At 42.2% G+C, this 19185-nt stretch overlaps 1 protein-coding gene across 1 annotated transcript; it reads left to right on the top strand.

The window, feature by feature from the left end:
• Nucleotides 1–20: 20 nt before the first annotated feature.
• On the top strand, nt 21–12009 carry cnot6a (CCR4-NOT transcription complex, subunit 6a). The gene is made up of 13 exons (XM_070962260.1): nt 21–127; nt 1250–1371; nt 2264–2450; nt 2832–2917; nt 3015–3119; nt 3330–3398; nt 4807–4964; nt 5768–5922; nt 8359–8513; nt 8631–8864; nt 9983–10185; nt 10353–10561; nt 11662–12009. Exons 2-13 carry the CDS (start codon nt 1260–1262, stop codon nt 11696–11698), a joined length of 1710 nt encoding a protein of 569 aa, XP_070818361.1. The 5' UTR covers nt 21–127; nt 1250–1259; the 3' UTR covers nt 11699–12009.
• The last annotated feature ends 7176 nt before the right edge of the window (nt 12010–19185 follow it).

Genomic DNA, 19185 nt, shown 5'->3' with positions numbered 1-19185 from the left:
CGCTGTTATCGGCAGAGAAAAAAAAATCCTTACAGTCGCCATGATACAGCAGCGGAAACGGGAGAGAAGTAGCTAGAAAACAAAAGAGAACACGCAGTCGTCCTCGCGATTTGGTATGCTCTTGCAGGTAAAAATGAAATCCTTTCTTTCAGACCTGAACTGTTTTCACTCATTTCACGCAAATCATATTCAGGTATTTAAAGCGATGTGACCATTTTCCGACGTAGGACTTATTTGAGTCGGAAGTCGGTCAGCTTCGAATAATTGGGATCTGTTAGCTTTTAGCTAGCAAGCTAACTCCAGCTAAGCTAAATAGCTCGCATTTGCTTGCAAACCCAGCATTGTGCAGCTTTGTGAGCTCGTTTCCTCAATGTTTATCTTAACGATAGTGGTTCTTGGTACTGTAGGCTAGCTAGTGGCAGCTAAGTAATGCGCTGTTTTGTGGCCTAGTGTTAATGCGCAAGTCAGTGCTTTGCTATTATGTAAACAACAAATGTATAGTGTCTTTTAAAACCATTTTACACATTTTGTTCTAACCCCCTTGTGTATGGCGTCAAAGCTAGCCAGTTATTCAATGTCACTAACTTCGCGTGTCGGTTTTCTATCTTGATAGTTAGCTAGCAAGCGAGCTAGCGTTAGCTATTTAGCGTTTGTTATGCATAGTTTGATAGCTACCTATTTAGGTTAAGCTAGGCTAATCAGCTAGCGACAATGTGTACAAAAACCGTCCAATCTGAGATAGCTTAAGCTATTTTTACTCCTCTACAGAACAGAATGTCATTTTTACATCTCTGCCAAATTAAAGGTTTACACAGTTGTTATCAGCCAAGTCTACCATGAAAAATACTGCACCACGTTGCTGATCTTTACGTTTATTATGTAACCCTAATCAAATCATAGTCTTTGTAGGAATCTGTTTAAATTTAAATTTGTCTTGCATCATAAACGGCAGCACCGTGTTACTTTTATCTTTACTTTCATGTTGATAAAAACGTGCTCTTTATGACTGGTAAATGTTACTTTCGATGTCTTTAGCCAGCATGTGTACATGAGTTAGCTTGTGAAAGTACTCAATGGAAATTTAGTTACCTCTTAAGATAGATCTATACTCTGTATCTCTAACCTGATTGAGAGTATTCTGTGTTTAGTTTCAGGCTAAAAGGAGCATATTGTTTTATAGTGGATGGCATATTGGGAATTGTTTTACTATGATCATGACTGACATTTACATTCAGAACTATCTGTGCAGTGTTATAGGAATGCCCAAGGAAAAATATGACCCGCCGGATCCCAGGCGGATGTACACAATTATGTCAAGCGAGGAGGCAGCCAACGGGAAGAAGTCATACTGGGCTGAGCTGGAAATCAGCGGTGAGTATTGTCAGGGAGGTCCTAGTTTGTAGATAAGGTTGCTATATTTAATTTGCACTGCTCACATACATCTTTTGATGTTGTCATAGAGCTTAATCATATCTTCTTTTGTCCATCCTCCTGTCATGTCAGACTATTGCGCACAGGTAATTACTGGAGCTTCACTCTTGAAATATGATGTGGTTACGCCACTGTAGCTCTGCACATGGCAGTCCCATGTAGAGCTGTGGCAAAAGATTTTTTTTTTATTATCAATCAATCTGTCAATCATTTTTTTGGACTAACTGATTGACCTATAAAATGTTGCTGAATGTTTATCACAGTCTTGCAGAGCCCAACATGACATTTCTTGTTTTGTTCCACCAACTGTCCAAAGCCCAAAGATATCTAGTCTGTTGTCACAGGAAAGTACAACAATCAGCATATCTCTGCATTTTAACCTGATCAGAAACTCGGACTAGTGCATCTTGGACATTTCTCCTTCAAAAATTAATTTAAAGATGTGTCCATTATCAAACTTGTTGGCAGTAAATTTTCTGTTGATTGATTAATGGATTAATTGACTTATCAGCTCTTTTCCCAAACTGGATTTTGCAGGGTTAAAAATAGGTCACTGTAACATAACACAGGAGAACAACACGGCAGGCATAATTGACAGTTTAAACATGATTTTGTTTGTCTATGTGGTCTGTATATTTTAGGGAATGAATGCAGCCCTGCAATTGTGGTCAAGTATCATCTTAATCATTGTAAAATCCATGAAACCATGTTGACCTTATCGGACCAATGCAAAACATGTTATTCCAAGGTTTCCCTCTGGCATGAAGGAAGTAATGGTTGAGTGCTGGGACTTAATTCTTTGATGTTTGTCTGTTTCCAACTGTCACTGCAGGCCGAGTAAGGAGTCTCAGCACAGCCCTGTGGTCTCTCACCCATCTCACTGCCCTGCACCTCAGTGACAACTCATTGTCACGCATCCCGCCAGACATTGCCAAACTACACAACCTGGTGTACCTGGATCTCTCATCCAATAAGATCAGGAGCCTGCCGGCAGAGCTCGGCAACATGGTGTCTCTCAGGTGGGTGATTCAGGCTGTACATTTACCCTTTAATTCAGACACAATGGAAAGAAGTAACTGTCACAGGGTTGGTCTTGATTTTAATATTAGCACTCACACATGCTACACACTGGTGCCACTCATGGCAATCTGGGTTTTTCCTTGAATCATATATCCTCTGGATAGCTGCCATTTTGTTTTTAGCTTTCCATTATTTTTCTGTCTATTGGTACATTTCAGTTTAATATAAAGTTCCACATTAAAAAGCAGTCTAAAGTTGGCAAGCATGCCATAGACGTTCTTGACAGCAGCTATTTAGTAAAGTGTTCGAAAGGTAATAAAGATGGTTGTTTCTCTGGAGGGCCGTTTTCTAATGATCACATTCCACTATGTCCTCCACAGGGAACTGCTTTTAAATAACAACCAGTTGCGGGTTCTGCCATTTGAATTGGGGAAACTTTTTCAGTTACAAACACTGGGGTTGAAAGGTGAGTGGCTTATCAATGTGTTTTGTAGCCATTCCAGCCTTGAAATCCCATTGTTCTCTTAGCAATGATTCAGCCCGCCCTGCTTTTCCTTCACCAGGAAACCCACTTGCACAAGAAATTATGAGCCTTTACCAGGAACCTGATGGCACGCGGAGACTGCTCAACTACTTGTTAGACAATCTGGCAGGGGCTATCAAGCGCAGTGAGTCCACCCTCTCTCTGGCAGTTATGAGACTGGAACAGGAATTGCATGTTGCAAGTTGTTTTTATTTCCCCAAAAGATAGGCCTGTCAGTGTATAGATGGGAACATTGTGAACCCAACAGCTTATGTGACCTTAAATTTATTGAAGTCATTGTGTGATATTTGTTCAAGTCATCACCCATATTGAACCATTTTTTCCCTCTGCTTAGTACCAACAGAGCAGCCCCCAGCTCGGTCATGGATCTCACTCCAGGACCCAGACCGAACGTGGCCCTCAGGTAAGGATAACTGCACCAAACACGACCATGAACATGTAAATATTGTCTTAGCAATCGTATTGTATACACAGTTGTTCCATACATATGGATCCAGCTTGTATCCATAAAAACTCTCAGCCACATTTATCTGTTTGGGGAAAAAGAGAAAAGACATTTTCAATGTACTTCTCGTGGTTTAACCTGAGCAAGGCTAACTTATCAAACGTTTTTGCAGAACGAGCAATAGATCTCACGCCTATGTGATTTGGTAGTACTGTTTTCACCATGGGAGCTGTCTCTTAAGCCATATTTACACACTTACATTCACACTGTATGCACGGCTCCCCTGTTTCACAGCGAGCGAGTGGGCGTGTTGATGGCATTGCGCGATGTGTAATTGCTTCGTAGTCTCTTCTGCATTCTCTCCCCCCTTTCGCTGATTTTGCGGGTACATCCAAATACATGTTGTATTGATGTCAACACGAAAACATTCATCATTATGTTCAACATTATGGATGAGTTCTCCTCCTGCACGCTCGACCCAGGCTCCACCCCTCGCCTAAACCTAATGGAGTATTTCCAGTCAGTGAAATTGCGTCTGGCACTGACAAATGTGCTACATGCATGAAAGGGCAACTCTGGACAATGTCTGGGACTGATTCTGTGGGCATTGTCCAGAGTTCATATGAGAAAACAGCTTTATTCTGCTATATATTCAGGGCGGTCAGTGCGATGCAGCTATCAAGCTGCCTGGCTAGGTCATGTGATTTGGGCAGCAGGACTGCTTAGCACGTTCTCACATGGCATGAGAGTGACAGTTGGTGACAATAATGCACCTCTGTTGCATGTCTGTTCTCATTTGTAACCTTAAAGCTTCTATTTTGAAAGAAACTTAGTTTTACTGCTTTGTGTCTTTTTGTGTTTAAACTCAGGTGTCTGTTAGGCCGTTTTTGTTTGTATTGAAGTTCCAAATTAAATAATATAGAGAAAACAATATACAATATATAGATTATACACTATTTCAGTGTTTCCAATGGGCTGAGTATTTACTTAGTTGGTGGACCCTGTTGGGGGGCAGCCATAACTGTTTTGACTGACTCAATGCTTGGTGTCATTTACAACTGCAGGTGATTGCATGATTGTATGGCTTTAAGAGATCTATTTGGATGTGTTACCCAAATTCTGTTTTTAGGAAACACAGTACAGAGTAGCATAGAGTTAACCCTCTTACTAAAATACTGCATATATGAAGTGGATGTTTTCTGCGTAGAGGCAGGAAGAGTACAGAGTACAGGACAGAGCTAGATTTTATTTTGGTCATCTTAAGTTTAAGGCTAATAGTCAAACAAGTGTGGCAGTGTATGTTACCTTGAAAATATCTGAGTGAACCAAAAAATCATCAGCTTCTTTTACATTTTTCTCCCCTCAGCACTGTTCTCCGTGATGTGCTACAATGTGCTGTGTGATAAGTACGCCACAAGACAGCTATATGGCTACTGCCCCTCTTGGGCTCTAAACTGGGAGTACAGGAAGAAATCCATCATGCAGGAGATCCTGGGCTGCAATGCAGACATCGTCAGTTTGCAGGTGAGAAATGGACGCCAAAGCGTGCCTTAAGGTTCACACAGAAATTAATATTTATTTTATGTCAGAGTAGATCCAACAAGGGAAAGGAAATTGGGTTGGGTGGGACCGACACAATAAAAGCAACACCTGTGAAGTGTTGTGCAGTAAATGTTCCATTTTGTGAAGCACTGTGTTCAGTGTTGAGCCTGCGTTAACACTGACCACTGATGTGTGACCATTTTCTCATTTTCCTGGAATGGGTCAGAATGTTTTGCAACTAATCTTAGAAAGTTATTACACTATTTGCATAATTTGACTATTTTATGATGTGTGGAGGTGTGTTTTGGGAGGGTGCTGAGATCCTGGTTGATCTTTGTTGGTAGGTTCTGTCATTTATCTCTTTCAATGTGTTTTTGTATCTGAATAGTTTTTGTTCCTCTTTACAAGGAAAACATTAAAATGTGAAAACTATTTCAAGAAGAACTGGATTTTATAAGGACCCATGTCTTTTAAAAAATAAAAAAATCCATAATGGATCTCTTGCACACAGATGCTTCTTTATGTTCATCAGTGCAGAATTACTCCCTCACATTTGCCTTGTTTGCCTGTATTATTGTATCTGCTCTACCTTTTGCAGTATTTTTCAGCTGTAAACATTTTTATTGTTTCAACTTGTGCAAATAGTCATTTCAGTGGAAAAAGTATCTCTGTCTGTCTCCTACTCTTGGAAGGAGGGGGGATGTTTGTTATGCTTACATGACTGTCAGCCTTTCCTGTTGTCTATCCTGACACAAGTTTTTTGTTGTTGTTGTTGTTGATTACAGGAAGTTGAGACAGAGCAGTACTACAACTTCTTCTTGCCTGAACTGAAGGAGCAGGGATACGACGGGTTCTTCAGTCCAAAATCACGAGCCAGGACTATGTCAGAGTCGGACCGCAAACACGTGGACGGTTGTGCAATTTTCTACAAGACAGAAAAGTATGTACCTACAGTTTTGTAGTTACTGTAGTTGTGGCCTGTATCTCTTTTTGACAAGCTTTAATAATTATTTGTTAAATCTTTATTACTGTTAAACATGCATTTAAAGATTTTTGTGTATAAATTCTGTAATCACTGGCTTGTAGTTTAAGATAGTCCAATCACACAGAAGTTCCAAATTAAGTCCAGGTTCTGCTCATCAAATTAACAATATTTACTAAAATTAGACTAAAATTGAATCTTCATTAATAATTGAGATATATATACAGATAGACGGATTTGTGTAGGATTTTTCATTTCACTGGATATCTGGTGAATGACTTAATGTCCATTTGTATCATACGAGGAAACCTTTTCCTTGTAGAATAGCACCTAATATTGTTGCCTGAGTGATTAATACAGATTGACTGCTGTGCAATTATAGCTGATCTCTAAGCTTGTGAGATTTTCCCTGCATTAAACAGGTGCAGTAATTCTCACAATGAAGTTACGTGTTACATTGTGAGCCTTTCATTCCAGGTCTAATCTGTAATAGTGGGAAACTTAACTAAATTATTTTAGACTTCGATATGTTAATGGTTTCTAGTATTTGTCGAGGGGTCTATCAGCTGAGTGAAGTGACCACTGCTGACCTATCTAACCAGTTTGATGACCCAGCAAATAAGTTTTTATTGTAGCCTTCAGACAGTGATGACGTTGATTGTACTCATCTTGGTAAAGCATTTGTGTCAAGACTCCTTTTATCTATGTTTACTCTGCTTTCTCCCTTGAATACAGTTTTAGAAACAGTTCATAGTTCATTCACAGCTGAATACAAATGCTAGACCAATGGTGTGTTCTTAGACTGGATGCTAGGGCCGACATTGACAGCAGTGTTAAAGTCGCGCTCTGATTTGTATCACAACCACAGATGTGACTAGTAGATCTTTTATCCACATTTTGAGAGACCATCTTCTGAATACGTTGCATAAACATACATGTTAATTGTGGAATATGAAAGTGGTTGGGATGTCGTGCTTTTATGAGTCTGCCGTAGCTGTTTTCAAAATGCAGCACAAATCAGATCACATCATTGGTGGGACATTTTAAATACAAGTTGAAAGTACAGATTGGGTTTGTTGTGGTCAGTCAGTCCTGAACTGTTCAATTTAGATTCTTCTTAAAGGGTACCCTGCTCATTTTACAGTCTGTTTTTTAGGTACTTGGCAGTGGTACTGGATATGAGAATAAGTTGTTTAAAGCCTTTTGTGGCTCCAGAGGGAGCGGTGTGAAGTCTGCATGAATTTCCTCTAAAGGTATCACTTGAGTTAGAGGAGCTGAAGGACTCAAAGTGAGAAAAAAATAAAACTTAGGTGTTGTAGAGTCAGAAAAAAGTGAGTTACCAGCCTGCTCCTCATCTCTGCTTGAGGCGAGCAGCCACATTAATCTTTTCTCGCACAACACACCTGAACCTCTGACTGAATTGTTGGTGGGCAACTTTCATTGTGACTAATGTACACATCTGGTTTTGACTGGGAGGAACGTGTGGAATAAAAAAGACTTTTGTTCTACTGCTTTGATTTTGGCCGGCTGAGTCAAGCTGTGCCGCATTGACTTGCGTTTCTAATGCCAGCGTACAGTTTCCAGCACCACTTTACACACGGCAAGTTGGCCGAGATTGACCACCTCTGGAGTTGGGCCAAAGAGCGCCAAACCTGCCTCCCAAACAGATTGCCGTGACATCTCCCTGCCCACGACCAACCCACGGTGACCCCCCCTTTCCCACCCTCAAACAAACGGGTGTTGTGAGACTTAACTCATGTCTGTTCAGGAGACTGGAGAGGAAGACATTTTTGAAAGTCTCTTTGTGTTTTGCTCTCACTTCTGACACACTGAGTCAAACCAGTAGTAACTCACAGTTGCTTTGAGTTTTGATCAGTGTTCTTTCAGTGGCTAACATAGTATTCCTCAAAGGCTGAAGCTTTAAGTGTTGGTGAATTGACAGCAATGCAACCTGACTTGAGATAAATACAACAGCATGTTTTTGAAGCTTCATCCACGCAGCAGCAGGAAGTACAGATCTCTGTATTTTGTTAAAGCATCATTAGGTTGAGCGGACGCTATCGGCCATATAGATCACCACTCATAAAAACAATAAATAAGGGAAAATTTCTTAGTGGTACGCCGTATTAGAATTTATATCACTGTGTGTCCATGATATTGAGAAGCATTACAGTTTACCAAATGAACCAAGTGTGACCCAGTCTGGGGAGCGATCTCGATGCATCATGTCAGTAATGTTGAAAAAATAAACTTATAACTTGTATAACTTAATAATTTTGAACCTGGAGATTATTATACATCATAAATTATCTGCTTGTTTTCATTTATTTATTCCCACCACTGCTCACTTGTGTTAAGCCTTCTCTTCTCTCATATCCCCCTGTTCATCTCCAGGTTCAGCGCAGTGCAGAAGCACACAGTGGAGTTCAACCAGCTGGCCATGGCTAACTCCGAGGGCTCAGAGGCTATGCTGAACAGGGTGATGACCAAGGACAACATTGGAGTAGCTGTACTGCTCGAGGTCCGCAAAGAGATGATGGAGGTCTCCTGTGAGTAGACACCTTATGCTGCGATTCCTGTGTTTTTAAGATCTGCGATTGACTTGATCCATGGTGCATAAATAACTGTTCTGATGGTCGCTTTGTATCGCCTCTACCTCCTTTCAGCTGGAAAGTCACTCCACGGCATGGAGAAGCAGCTGCTGCTGGTAGCCAATGCCCACATGCACTGGGACCCAGAGTACTCTGACGTCAAGCTGGTCCAGACCATGATGTTCCTGTCAGAGGTGAAGAACATAGTGGACAAGGCCACACGCAGCCTCAAGTTGTCCTCTGTCTCTGGTGAGACCAATGCCATTCCACTGGTGCTGTGCGCTGACCTCAACTCCTTGCCCGACTCTGGTAAGTAAGCAAGGCTACATGCAGCTGCAGTGGAATGTAATGATCATGTCGTTCTCTTTCATGGCTGCTTCGTCAGATTAATGAAAAAAAGGAAAACATAACCCAAATGTCTGGTTCACAGCTTTTAAAATATCTTTATACCAATAATTTCTTATGGTATGTGCAGCCCTGTTTGCAAGAAAAGACCAAATGGAAGAGAATGACTCTCTGACAAGGTTAAGGTTTTCACAGCTGAAACTGATCAGGCGTTCAGCAAAAAAAAAATGTGCAGCAATTTTGGCAACCGTAAAAATGTCAAAAACGGTGTTTATAACTTTTAAAACATAAACATTAGAGGTCTTCTGTGATAGACAAGGATTTTGTAGATGTCGCCATTGGCTGTGAAGAATCGTGGTGAACACTTTGAGCAAGTTTCTCCAGTTTTATCAACATTTTATCAACTTTCAGTTGATGGAGAAAATAATCTGCAGATTAGTCACTACAGTATTAATGTTTTGCAGTTTGTTTGCATGGAATAAAGCCTCTCCTGAAATAAGATGTACCTAGACCTCGCACATATCAGTGTAAATTCGGCAGTAACCAAACATTAAGTGGTAATCAGGCAATGTGTGGATGGATGAAAAGGTGTAGCTAACTCACCTGCATGTGTCAAACCTATCGATCCATTATCTCGAGCTGTTTGCTCTTTTCTTTAGCGTCATGACTTTGTTTCCTTTTCAGCCTCTATGCTAAGGTGCAGCAGTTGAAGGTAAAGTTGTCCTGAAGATGTATTGAAGCTTTTCTGCTTCAACTTTGCTGCATTGTTCACTTTAGCCGGCAAGATGAGAAAAGATGGGACATTTATTTTGGTGTTTGTTCCTGCAAATGTGCCAGAAAATTTAATTCTTCAGATGCAAAATTGTTGTGATACACAGCATGACTTTCAGTATTAGGGGGTGACTGATTACAGCTAATACTACTAATAACCTACAGTATCCAAAGTGTCTGCCATAAGAAGCTCCGTTTAGCGGTACCTATGGTAACAGTATGAACAGACATGGTCTGTCGGGACCCTGAAGTGCCACTTGACATTTTTTGATTCTGATGAAGACGACTCCTCATCTCTCCGCTCTGTTCAGGCGTAGTGGAGTACCTTAGTTCTGGTGGAGTGGACTGCACCCACAAGGACTTCAAGGAGCTTCGTTATAGCGACAGTCTGACCAAATTCAACTGCAATGGCAAGAACAGCACGTCCAATGGCATGATCACCCATGGCTTCAAGCTGAAGAGCGCCTACGAGAACGGCCTGATGCCTTATACCAACTACACCTTCGACTTCAAGGTGATGGCACTGACTGCACATATGTTTGTGATTGTGGTTGTAGTTGATGATCTTGTTTGTCCATGAACAAAGAAGCACTTTTGGTAACACTTCACAGCTTTAAACCTGTCCTCCAAACTTGCCTTGATGTAGAAGGTGAGGTGACTCCAGTGTTTTTCTCTTTTCAGGGTGTCATCGACTATATTTTCTACTCCAAGCCTCACCTGAACGTGCTGGGCATATTGGGCCCTCTGGACCCCCACTGGCTTGTAGAGAACAATGTCAGCGGCTGCCCACATCCCCACATCCCCTCTGACCACTTCTCCCTCTTCGCCCAGCTGGAGCTGCTCCTCAACGTGCCCCCCCAGATCAATGGGCTCCATATGCCTTCACGCAGGTAGTGAGTCCCTGCCACATCACCAGGGGGGAGCTGCAACCACAGCCTCTCCCTTTCCAACCCTCCTCCCTCCCACTACCAGCTCTTCCCTCCTCCACAACGGAGGAGGAAGACAAAAAACACAACCTGTAAAATATTCGTACAGTGAGGTCTGGCCGACAGGGATTTCGTATAATGTTATAGATATTCTATATTTTTCTTTTTTTCTTTCTCCGTTTTCTTTTTTGTTCTTTTTTTAACTGCTCGATTCAGTCCCGTTCGTGTATCATATTTTGTGTTTTGGACTCCCTTTCCTCCAGAGATCCACCCACCCACCCACTTTGCTTCTGTCTTTCACACTAGAGGGGATGGTAGCTCATTCAGATTTGTCACATGGGGCGCTGTTTTGGTTTAAGACCAAGAGGAAGCTTAGAAGTGGCTGAGGGGACGACGTTCACCTGAAAAGCTCCACGGTCTGCCTGTCTGTCTGTCCTGTATAAATCTGAAACCAGCAAAGACAGCAGACTTGTCAGTCTCAGACTTCCATCACTGGCTTGTGCTCGTTTCCCCCTGTACTCTGGGCAGCCAGTGTACTTTCTCAGTCAATCTTGGATACACATGTTTGTTGAGTCGGATGTCGTTGGGTTAGAGCAGCTTTTAGCTGGTGGTTAAGCATCCCTGGAGGTGGATGTAGCGCAGCTCGTATGAGGTGAGATTTCCTGCTGTCATTCTGTGGTGCTGAGGCCTTTTGTGTGGTCACGGCCTCCCGTGGTGCTACAAGATAGTCTACACCTCTGACCCTGGCCCTGGTGCATTAGCTATCAACACCCACAGATGCCTCAAGAAGAAGCAGACATCTGAGAATTAGACCTGCCCGATTTCACATGGGCAGCGTGTGGTGATAATTTGTGAAGGAAGGGTACGGTGAGAAACTGAGAGCAGCTACCGTCCTGTTTGTAGGCTTTCACCCCAGCTCATTTAGTTGTTAGGCTAGTCTTGTGCTTAGGAGCTCATGTGTCCCAGGTACCACCATTGTTTGGTCACGGGGCAAGGGATTTAGGCTGATGGGCAAAGCAATGAGGGGCTTTCACAAATCTTTTCTTTGTCTTGATTGCTTTTAGGCGGAGAGAGCGAGTAATGGCTGATACACAGGAGTAAAACCAGCATTCCTCTCACTGTCTGGAGTTGCCTCCCAACTCCACACATGCAAGCTTACACACAGAAACACACACGCACGCACTTGCATACACACACGACACAGGTAATTTGCAGGCAGATCTGTAGCACTGTCTCCGAGGCCAGTAGTGACTTTCCCCAGCCATAAATTCCATACACAAAAGCAGTGGTTTTTTCACAAGTGTTTGTACAGAATAGAAATCTAGACTCAGTCTTTACATGATTGTATATGAACCACAAAAGACCTGTTTTCTGGCGTTTTTTGTACTAAGAGTAAATTATGATCAGATTTGAAAAAAAAAAAAAAGATTGTATTGTAAACTATGGCTAAATTTTTATCCAGTTAATGTTGAGATGAATTGATATTACCAGCTTGTACAAAAGACGTAAGAAGAGGTTGTTCAAGGCGTTCGCTGTCACTACTTTGCACTCCCTAGGGATGAACTGTAATTAATGTATCAGTATTGTTTTTGCCCCCCCCGCCCACCCCACCCCCCTTGCTGTTGATTTGATTTGCCAGCATATTGCTGCGATTGTAAATAGACACTGAGTAAACTCTGCCTGTTGCTTCTTGCCCATTAACAAAGCCATTGATCCACACTGCTGCCATCAGTTCAGACAAACGGACACGCAAGGATGAGTCGCAGCCCACCAGTGACTCCACATCTGTTTATCTATAGATCTCACACGCATACACTCCCACCAGTGGCGTGTGACTGACAAAACCTATATAAATCCCACATGTACAACAAAACATCGTGCCTCACTGTAGCAGTTGTCGTTGTCTTGCACTATTTACATAACGACGAACGCCTGAACAACCTTTTCTCCTTTTATTTTTAAATACTGTTGAGACATTTGTGAAGATTTTATGTCCTTTTATTGGGTTTTGTTAATGTTGATTTCCTTTTTTATTAGCTGTGACAATGTTATGATGATGTGTATATCCTTCCTATTCATTGAGCTCTAGTAATCAGGTATGCTTTCTCAACTGACCCTTTCTGCTCTCCTTAAGGAACACGAGTATGATGTCTTACCTTTATTGGATCCATATTCTCAGATTGTTTTGCACCCTCTTTGTACCCTAGCACAGCTCCATGCCCAGACCCCCCCCCGAGTACGTAGCCCTTAGCTCCTTCCCTGGCCATGAATTTTAAAACTCCTAAAGCCTGTCCATCACCCTACACCCCCTAAACCTCAACCGCCCAACCTCACACTTTCCTGCCCACTATATTACTCAAGCTGTGTCTGTTATACCTTCGCTCAACCACTTTGTATAGTTCTCTTACCCTTGTCACTGCAGCTATAGTGCCATCTGTGGACCCCCTACCTCTGTATCAGAAAAGGTGGAAGGTCCACTTTGCTCTTGCTTTTGGAGGGGCAGTGAGCTCAGCTATTCCTCTCTGAAAACCAGTCGAAGGCGTCGCTATGAATCTAACTTGTTCCATCCCAAGCAATCAGTCAGCGGTGAGCCACGCTTCTACACGACACAACAGACGATGAGCACTTAGTAGATTCAGATGCAGCTCCCCTCACACCCCCGTTCCATCGTATTAGCGAATAAAGATCTCATTAATGTATATGCTGAAATGACATTTTTATAGCGAGAGGGAAGCGAGTAAATAGGAAGTATAAGTTTAGTCCTCAGATCAAGGTCTCTTGTCCCGTTTCTTTCCTCCCGACATGTTTGTTTTTAACTTTTTTCCTTTGTTTTCAAATGGAAACTGATGTGTCCATTTTTTTTCCTGAATGGCATTAGTATTGTAGTAGATTTAAAGGCTAGCTTTTTTGTAAAGTGTGAATAAAAGATGTATCTCATGTTTCCTTTCTAAAAAGATATTGAATTGTGTTGTTGATGTGTAAATCATGAATTCTATGATGGTGTTATGTTTGCTACATTGTTTTTACTTTTACTCAATACCCCCCCCTCCCCTCCCCTCCCATAATACTCTTTATTTCCCATCACAAACCAAATCCTCTCGAAATCATGATGAGACGTTGTCTTGGTGGTTTTATTAGAGGAGTCGAATGTTCCTGTTGAAGCCTCGTAGAATGAAGGATTGAGTGCTTATCCGAGGAAAAGTACGTGCGTCATTGGTAAACTTTCAGTACAGGGATATTCACGTTTCTTTCTTTTCTTTTTTACTTTTCAGCTTTATGTTGGGTGTTGCATGGCACTAGCTGGAGAGTGCTGGTGCCTGTAGGTTAGGGCAGCAGAGCTGTCTTACTTGTGGCTGCCGTTCAGTACTAGAGAATGCTGTTCTGACTGGCGTAAGACGTGTTTGTAAGACGAAGCTAATGACCTGCTGCTGGTCGCTAGACTGGTCCTGTGATGATTTTGAGTACTACTAGTCCATCTCGCTCTGTTCTTGTGCATCACAGTGGTTAAATCTGTCACAGTAGCTAGATCCTAGTGATAGTCACTGATTTGACTCGTGAACCTTTTTCCGTTGTCGACCCCCCCCCTCTCCTCTTCATCGCTGTCTTGTTAAACTATGGCTTCTGACTGAAAATCTGGCAAATCACTGGGCCGAGTTATGTCACCCTGTAAGCTTCGGCGAGTGATCACATTGTTGGCTTTGTACTTTCCACTGTTGCATTGTGTTTCATAGTTGGCTTGTTAGGCGTAGAGTGGTTTCCCAGGCTGCATCTCTTTGTAATGGTGCACACCAAAGCTGCTTGTAGTTCAGTTCTCTGTTGTCGAGCGAGTTCTCCCACCAATCAATCACATGTTTGTTTGTTTTTTTTTTTCTTTAAATCCGAATCATAGTCGTCATGAAATGTTAGGGCTGTAAGGAAAGCAAGGTACTTTTGTCCTTTTCCTTGAATCACATGAACACACTGCATCCATATTCACGCTCGTCTCTTGTTGGACTTTGGTGTCTCAACTTGTTTTCAACGCACTCTTCTCAAAAAAGAAAAAAAAAAAATCTTGGCAATAATACCCAGAAACATTCAGACACACTCAGAATGGGTTTTTAGATGTTTTTTTCCGGAAAATGTAGCTATTTCATCTTTCAATCTGTGGTCTGTTTTTTTTTTTTCTTGGCTTCTGAACTCTCCATCTTCAACCTTCAAGACCGTTTTGTTACCTGAGCACCTTCTTATGCTTTTTCTCCTCCCTCTTATCATCCATCTTGTATATTTGCTCATCTCCTTCTCCCTGCCAATCTAGTGGTAGTTGTTCAATGATCAGGATTGTCTATCTGTAGTCAGCTGAGTACATATATTGATCTGTGTCACTGTGTTTATGCACTGGACCAACTATTGTTTACCATTCATGAAATACCAGCAAAAAAAAAGAAAAAAAAAAGAGAGAATAACGACAAACCACTTGCACAATGTTGTAGAATGTCCATTAACCCAGATGAGAAATCAAGGCAGCTGTTTTCAAATCAACACATACTGTTTTAAAAGAAACTGAATGGTAAACAATGCTTTCTGTTGTACCCCTTAGCCGTCCTCTCGATTCTCTTTGGACTAGTTTTGTTCTTTTATTTTTTCCATTTGACTACAGGTTCTGCTTGTTTCCTTTACACCTACCTATGTATTTTCCTACTTCTGGTTGAAAATAAATTCTATATTATCTGTTTCAAGCTGTGTCACCTCTTATTCTTTGCAATGGATATTGAAAATAAATTCTATATCTGTTCTCCTTGTATTGCCTCCTTTTGCTTCCTTGTTTTTTTTCCCCTCATTTTTTAAAGATTTCTCGACTCTCTCTGACTTGATTTAACTGGAGACACAATGCAAAGGTTATTTTAGTGTTACTTTTCCCCTCTGAGTGACCACCTCTTACACTTTACTCAATAGTGAAGCTTTCCAAAGTACGACTGCGAGCATCGTGCGGTGGTTGGTGTTGAATATGCAAGTGTGTCGAACAGCTGGTGGAGGCTGCTTTATGAGGCTCAAGAGTATGCGGGTTTCCAACTAAATTTAGCAGCAGCTGACGTGAATATCAGCGGGCGTTTGGTTGAAATGAAAACCTGCACACTCACAGACTGGTGGTTTTAAGAGGCCATCCCAGTTGAAGCTTCCGCATCAGCAAGTACACTCACCCCCCGAAGTGTCCTTTTAGTAAGACACTGAACTGTTAACAGCGCCACGGGTGCTGTTCTGGAGCCGAGCACTGACCTTTGATTTTCCTCCAGGATGGAAAATGAGAAGAGAATCTCCCATTGGGGATCAATAACGTTAACATTAATGTTTAATACCTGAAATAGCCTGGGGATGACGGTTTGTGTGTTATCGTGTGTGGACACACGGTGGAGCCAAAGGATCAGCCACAGGAAACAGATCTGTCCATGTCGTCCACCGAAGGAGTTGCCAGGTGGATCCCAACATCAGCTGGAGTGAATTTAGAGAGGACAGGAACTGTGTGAGACAGGAAGCTGATCAGGAAACTTCAGCTACAATGCAGCGGAGCGTCCATGTTTTCGTCAAATGCTAATGTAGTATATAGAGTGGACGGGTCATAACATTTGATCTGAGAGCTGTTAAGAAATTCATTTATATTGTTCATAATCCAGTCAGAGATGCTCGTGGTGAAATGGGAGTTAGTGAAATCAGTGCAGTGTTTATCACAGTGTGGCCTCACAGACAGAAGGTCATGTGAGGCCTTTCAGTGGGGAGTTTGCATGTTCCCCTCATGTCTGTGTGGGTTTCCTGTGGCCGCTCCGTCTTCCTCCCACAGTCCAAACACATGCAGGTTAATTGGTGACTCTTGAGTTGCTCATACACGTGAATTTAGATTTTTTGTCTCTGTGTAATTGATGTGTAATGTTATTATTTTCCTACTTAGCACATGTGGGACTATGCGTGGGGTGGTGACAATGCTGCACAGGCACGAGAAGGTTTTTTTGGTTTTCTCAAGCATAAGCACACACATTCTTTTAATGGCATTCTGTGTGTGTCTGTGTGTTTTGTACTGTGCTTTATAGTTACTATAACTCCTTTATTAACGCTTAATTTGTGCTGTGCTGTTTTAGAGCTTTTGTAAAAATATAAAACAGGGCAGTGACTCATGTTTAGTAATAGTCATTTCAGGGAAAGTCTCCTCATTTTGTGCTGTAAAAATGTTATTTAGGGCTGTTAAACTTCATTATCAACCCTTTAAGACAACAGGAGGGTTAATCTACAATGAAAATTATCATTAGGTGCAGCCCCAGGTCTGAGTAGAAGCAGAAAGTTTGTCCGAACAGACAGTTCAAGTCTCTGTGAACTTGTCTTTCTTTATCATGCTCGGCCTGCCGTGAAACAACACAGCACCGGTAGGAATGCTGCACAACTGGCCTTTAATCAATGTGGTATTCACTGAACTCTATTGGTTGTGTTTGTTGACTGTTCAAACTAATTACCATTTCCTTCAGACTTTGGGCTGGTACACTCTGCAGATCACATTGGACTTCCACGCTAAAGTGCTGCAGCTGTGTCCATGAAATTAGTACCAGTTAACAGACCTGCAGGGATGTGAGCCACAATCTCGCCTTCATAAACGGGCAGCACATGATGAAGTGGTTGCAGAAGAAACCTGAGAGACTCACGCACAAGTGCAAGCAAACGTTCAACAGATGCCCACAGGAGAGACAGGAATGAATAATGATGAAATGATGTGAAGTTCTGCAGAAGAAAATAATTACCAGTAGATCCACATTAAAGTTTTAGCCCTTTGTACAGTCTAACGGCTATGAATGCAGCAGAAGTTGCGTGCAAAGAGCCACAAGTCTTCCTGTGATTACCCTGAAATGGACTGTGACAGTAAATATGATTCTCACCTGATTGTGCTCATATGGAAACCAGGCTTTTTAAACACGCCGCCGTAATTCAGATAATCTGTTTAAAATGAGAGTTAGGAAGTTGGAAGAGCGTATCAAAGGCCATCTAAGAGGCGGTTTTCCCTCTCAAGGTCGTGAACCAGTTCTTGTTTTAAATGGAATTTTCTCGCCGGAACAGCTTTCCAAATGCGCCTTTGTGTGCGAGTGGACATGAGAGAGAACCGAGGAGTTTGTTGTTCGCGGGAAAGAAGACAAAGAAGACAGATTCGTCTTTGCCTCACCCCGATGTTTGCGGACGATCTGTCTTGTGTTGACGTGGCAGCATGATTGCAAGCCCGTAAAGTCCTTTGCAGATGTAGACTCTCTATCTCTCCTCTCTTGTCCCTGCTTGTTTTTTTTCCCTTCTCTGTATCCTCCTTTATTCCTCCTCCCCCACTTAATCATCCTTTTTTTCATCCTTTTCCTCTGGAATTCCCACCAGTGTGTCTAAGTGTGTGTGTGTGTGCTCATGACTACTAGGCCAGTTGCCTGTGTGATGTTCAGCCAGCTCCTCCTAACACGCTCTCAGAATACTTCTTTGGGTTTCACGGTTGTGGATTCGAGTTGTTAAGCTCCAGAAATGAGCACATGAAATATAGCTGTGTGTGTCTAACTGAGGCTGGGCCTGCCAGGCCAGACACACAGCAGGCCTGCGCTCAAACCTGAAACATCCAGAGAATTTTCTGCAAACGTCACCTCAGGACGATCCTGACCTTATCTGTGAACCCGAACTGTGGCGGAAAACAGAGAAAGCATTCGTAGAAATTTGGCATTAGCTTTTACTGTGGAGGGAATGCCACCTGAGCATATGCTGGTCTGTAAAACAGCCCACGTTTGTATCGGTGCATGTGTGTGTGTTTTATGACTCCCGTTAAACTGAGGGGTGTGGTTTTCTCCTATTAGAGAGGAAGGTGAGTGCAGAGAGTTGCCATTTATTGGCCAGCAGCAGCTTTGGATGGAGGGTGTGCACTGTAAAAAGTTGTGGGTTAGTTTCTTTTGAAAAAAAAACAAAAACAAAACTTGGTACAGACCAGGAAGTAGCCATGTGCTCGCACCACTCCGCTTTTCTATGCTACCGAACTCACTGTAAACCATATAAATGGAAGCATTACCACCTCAAACAGCGTTACAAACTCAGTACTGCGAGACAAAAGTTTCTAAGCTCATCTTTATGCAGCGCAGGTTGTGACTGACTGGGGTTTACCTTAGCTGTGTGCACCCGCTGCTGAGGCCGTTCAGCACTACAAACACGTCGACTCGACTCATCTGCTGCTGATATCAGTGCTGCTTCGTTCATGTCAGTCAGTCAGAGAGGAAGCAGACTCGGTGCTTGTTAGCCTGTTGGCGTGTGGATATTACGCCTGCTGCCTGCAGATTTTTTGTTGAGACTCACTGCTGCAGTTTGGTTGACAGACAACTTTGAATTGTTTTGCATTTTGATTGAAATACTCTTATTTGCACATCATTTCTTTTACTGTCATGTTACAACATTGAGTTGGTTGATTTTTGTTTATTTACTGAGGAAATAATTCAAATGGAGCATGGAGCAACACAATTATCACAATATTATCTTATCAACTACATTCAGAGGGTGATGAGTGATCTGCTTCACTTCCATTGGATTCCAGCGTATCATGTTAGTGTGCTCTGTAGGCT

The sequence above is a fragment of the Chaetodon trifascialis genome, chromosome 5 (genome assembly GCF_039877785.1).
Source record: "Chaetodon trifascialis isolate fChaTrf1 chromosome 5, fChaTrf1.hap1, whole genome shotgun sequence".
In the NCBI taxonomy this organism is placed as follows: domain Eukaryota; kingdom Metazoa; phylum Chordata; class Actinopteri; order Chaetodontiformes; family Chaetodontidae; genus Chaetodon; species Chaetodon trifascialis.
The sequence above is the reverse complement of the archived record's forward strand: the minus strand, read 5'-3'. Positions and strand labels throughout refer to the sequence as shown.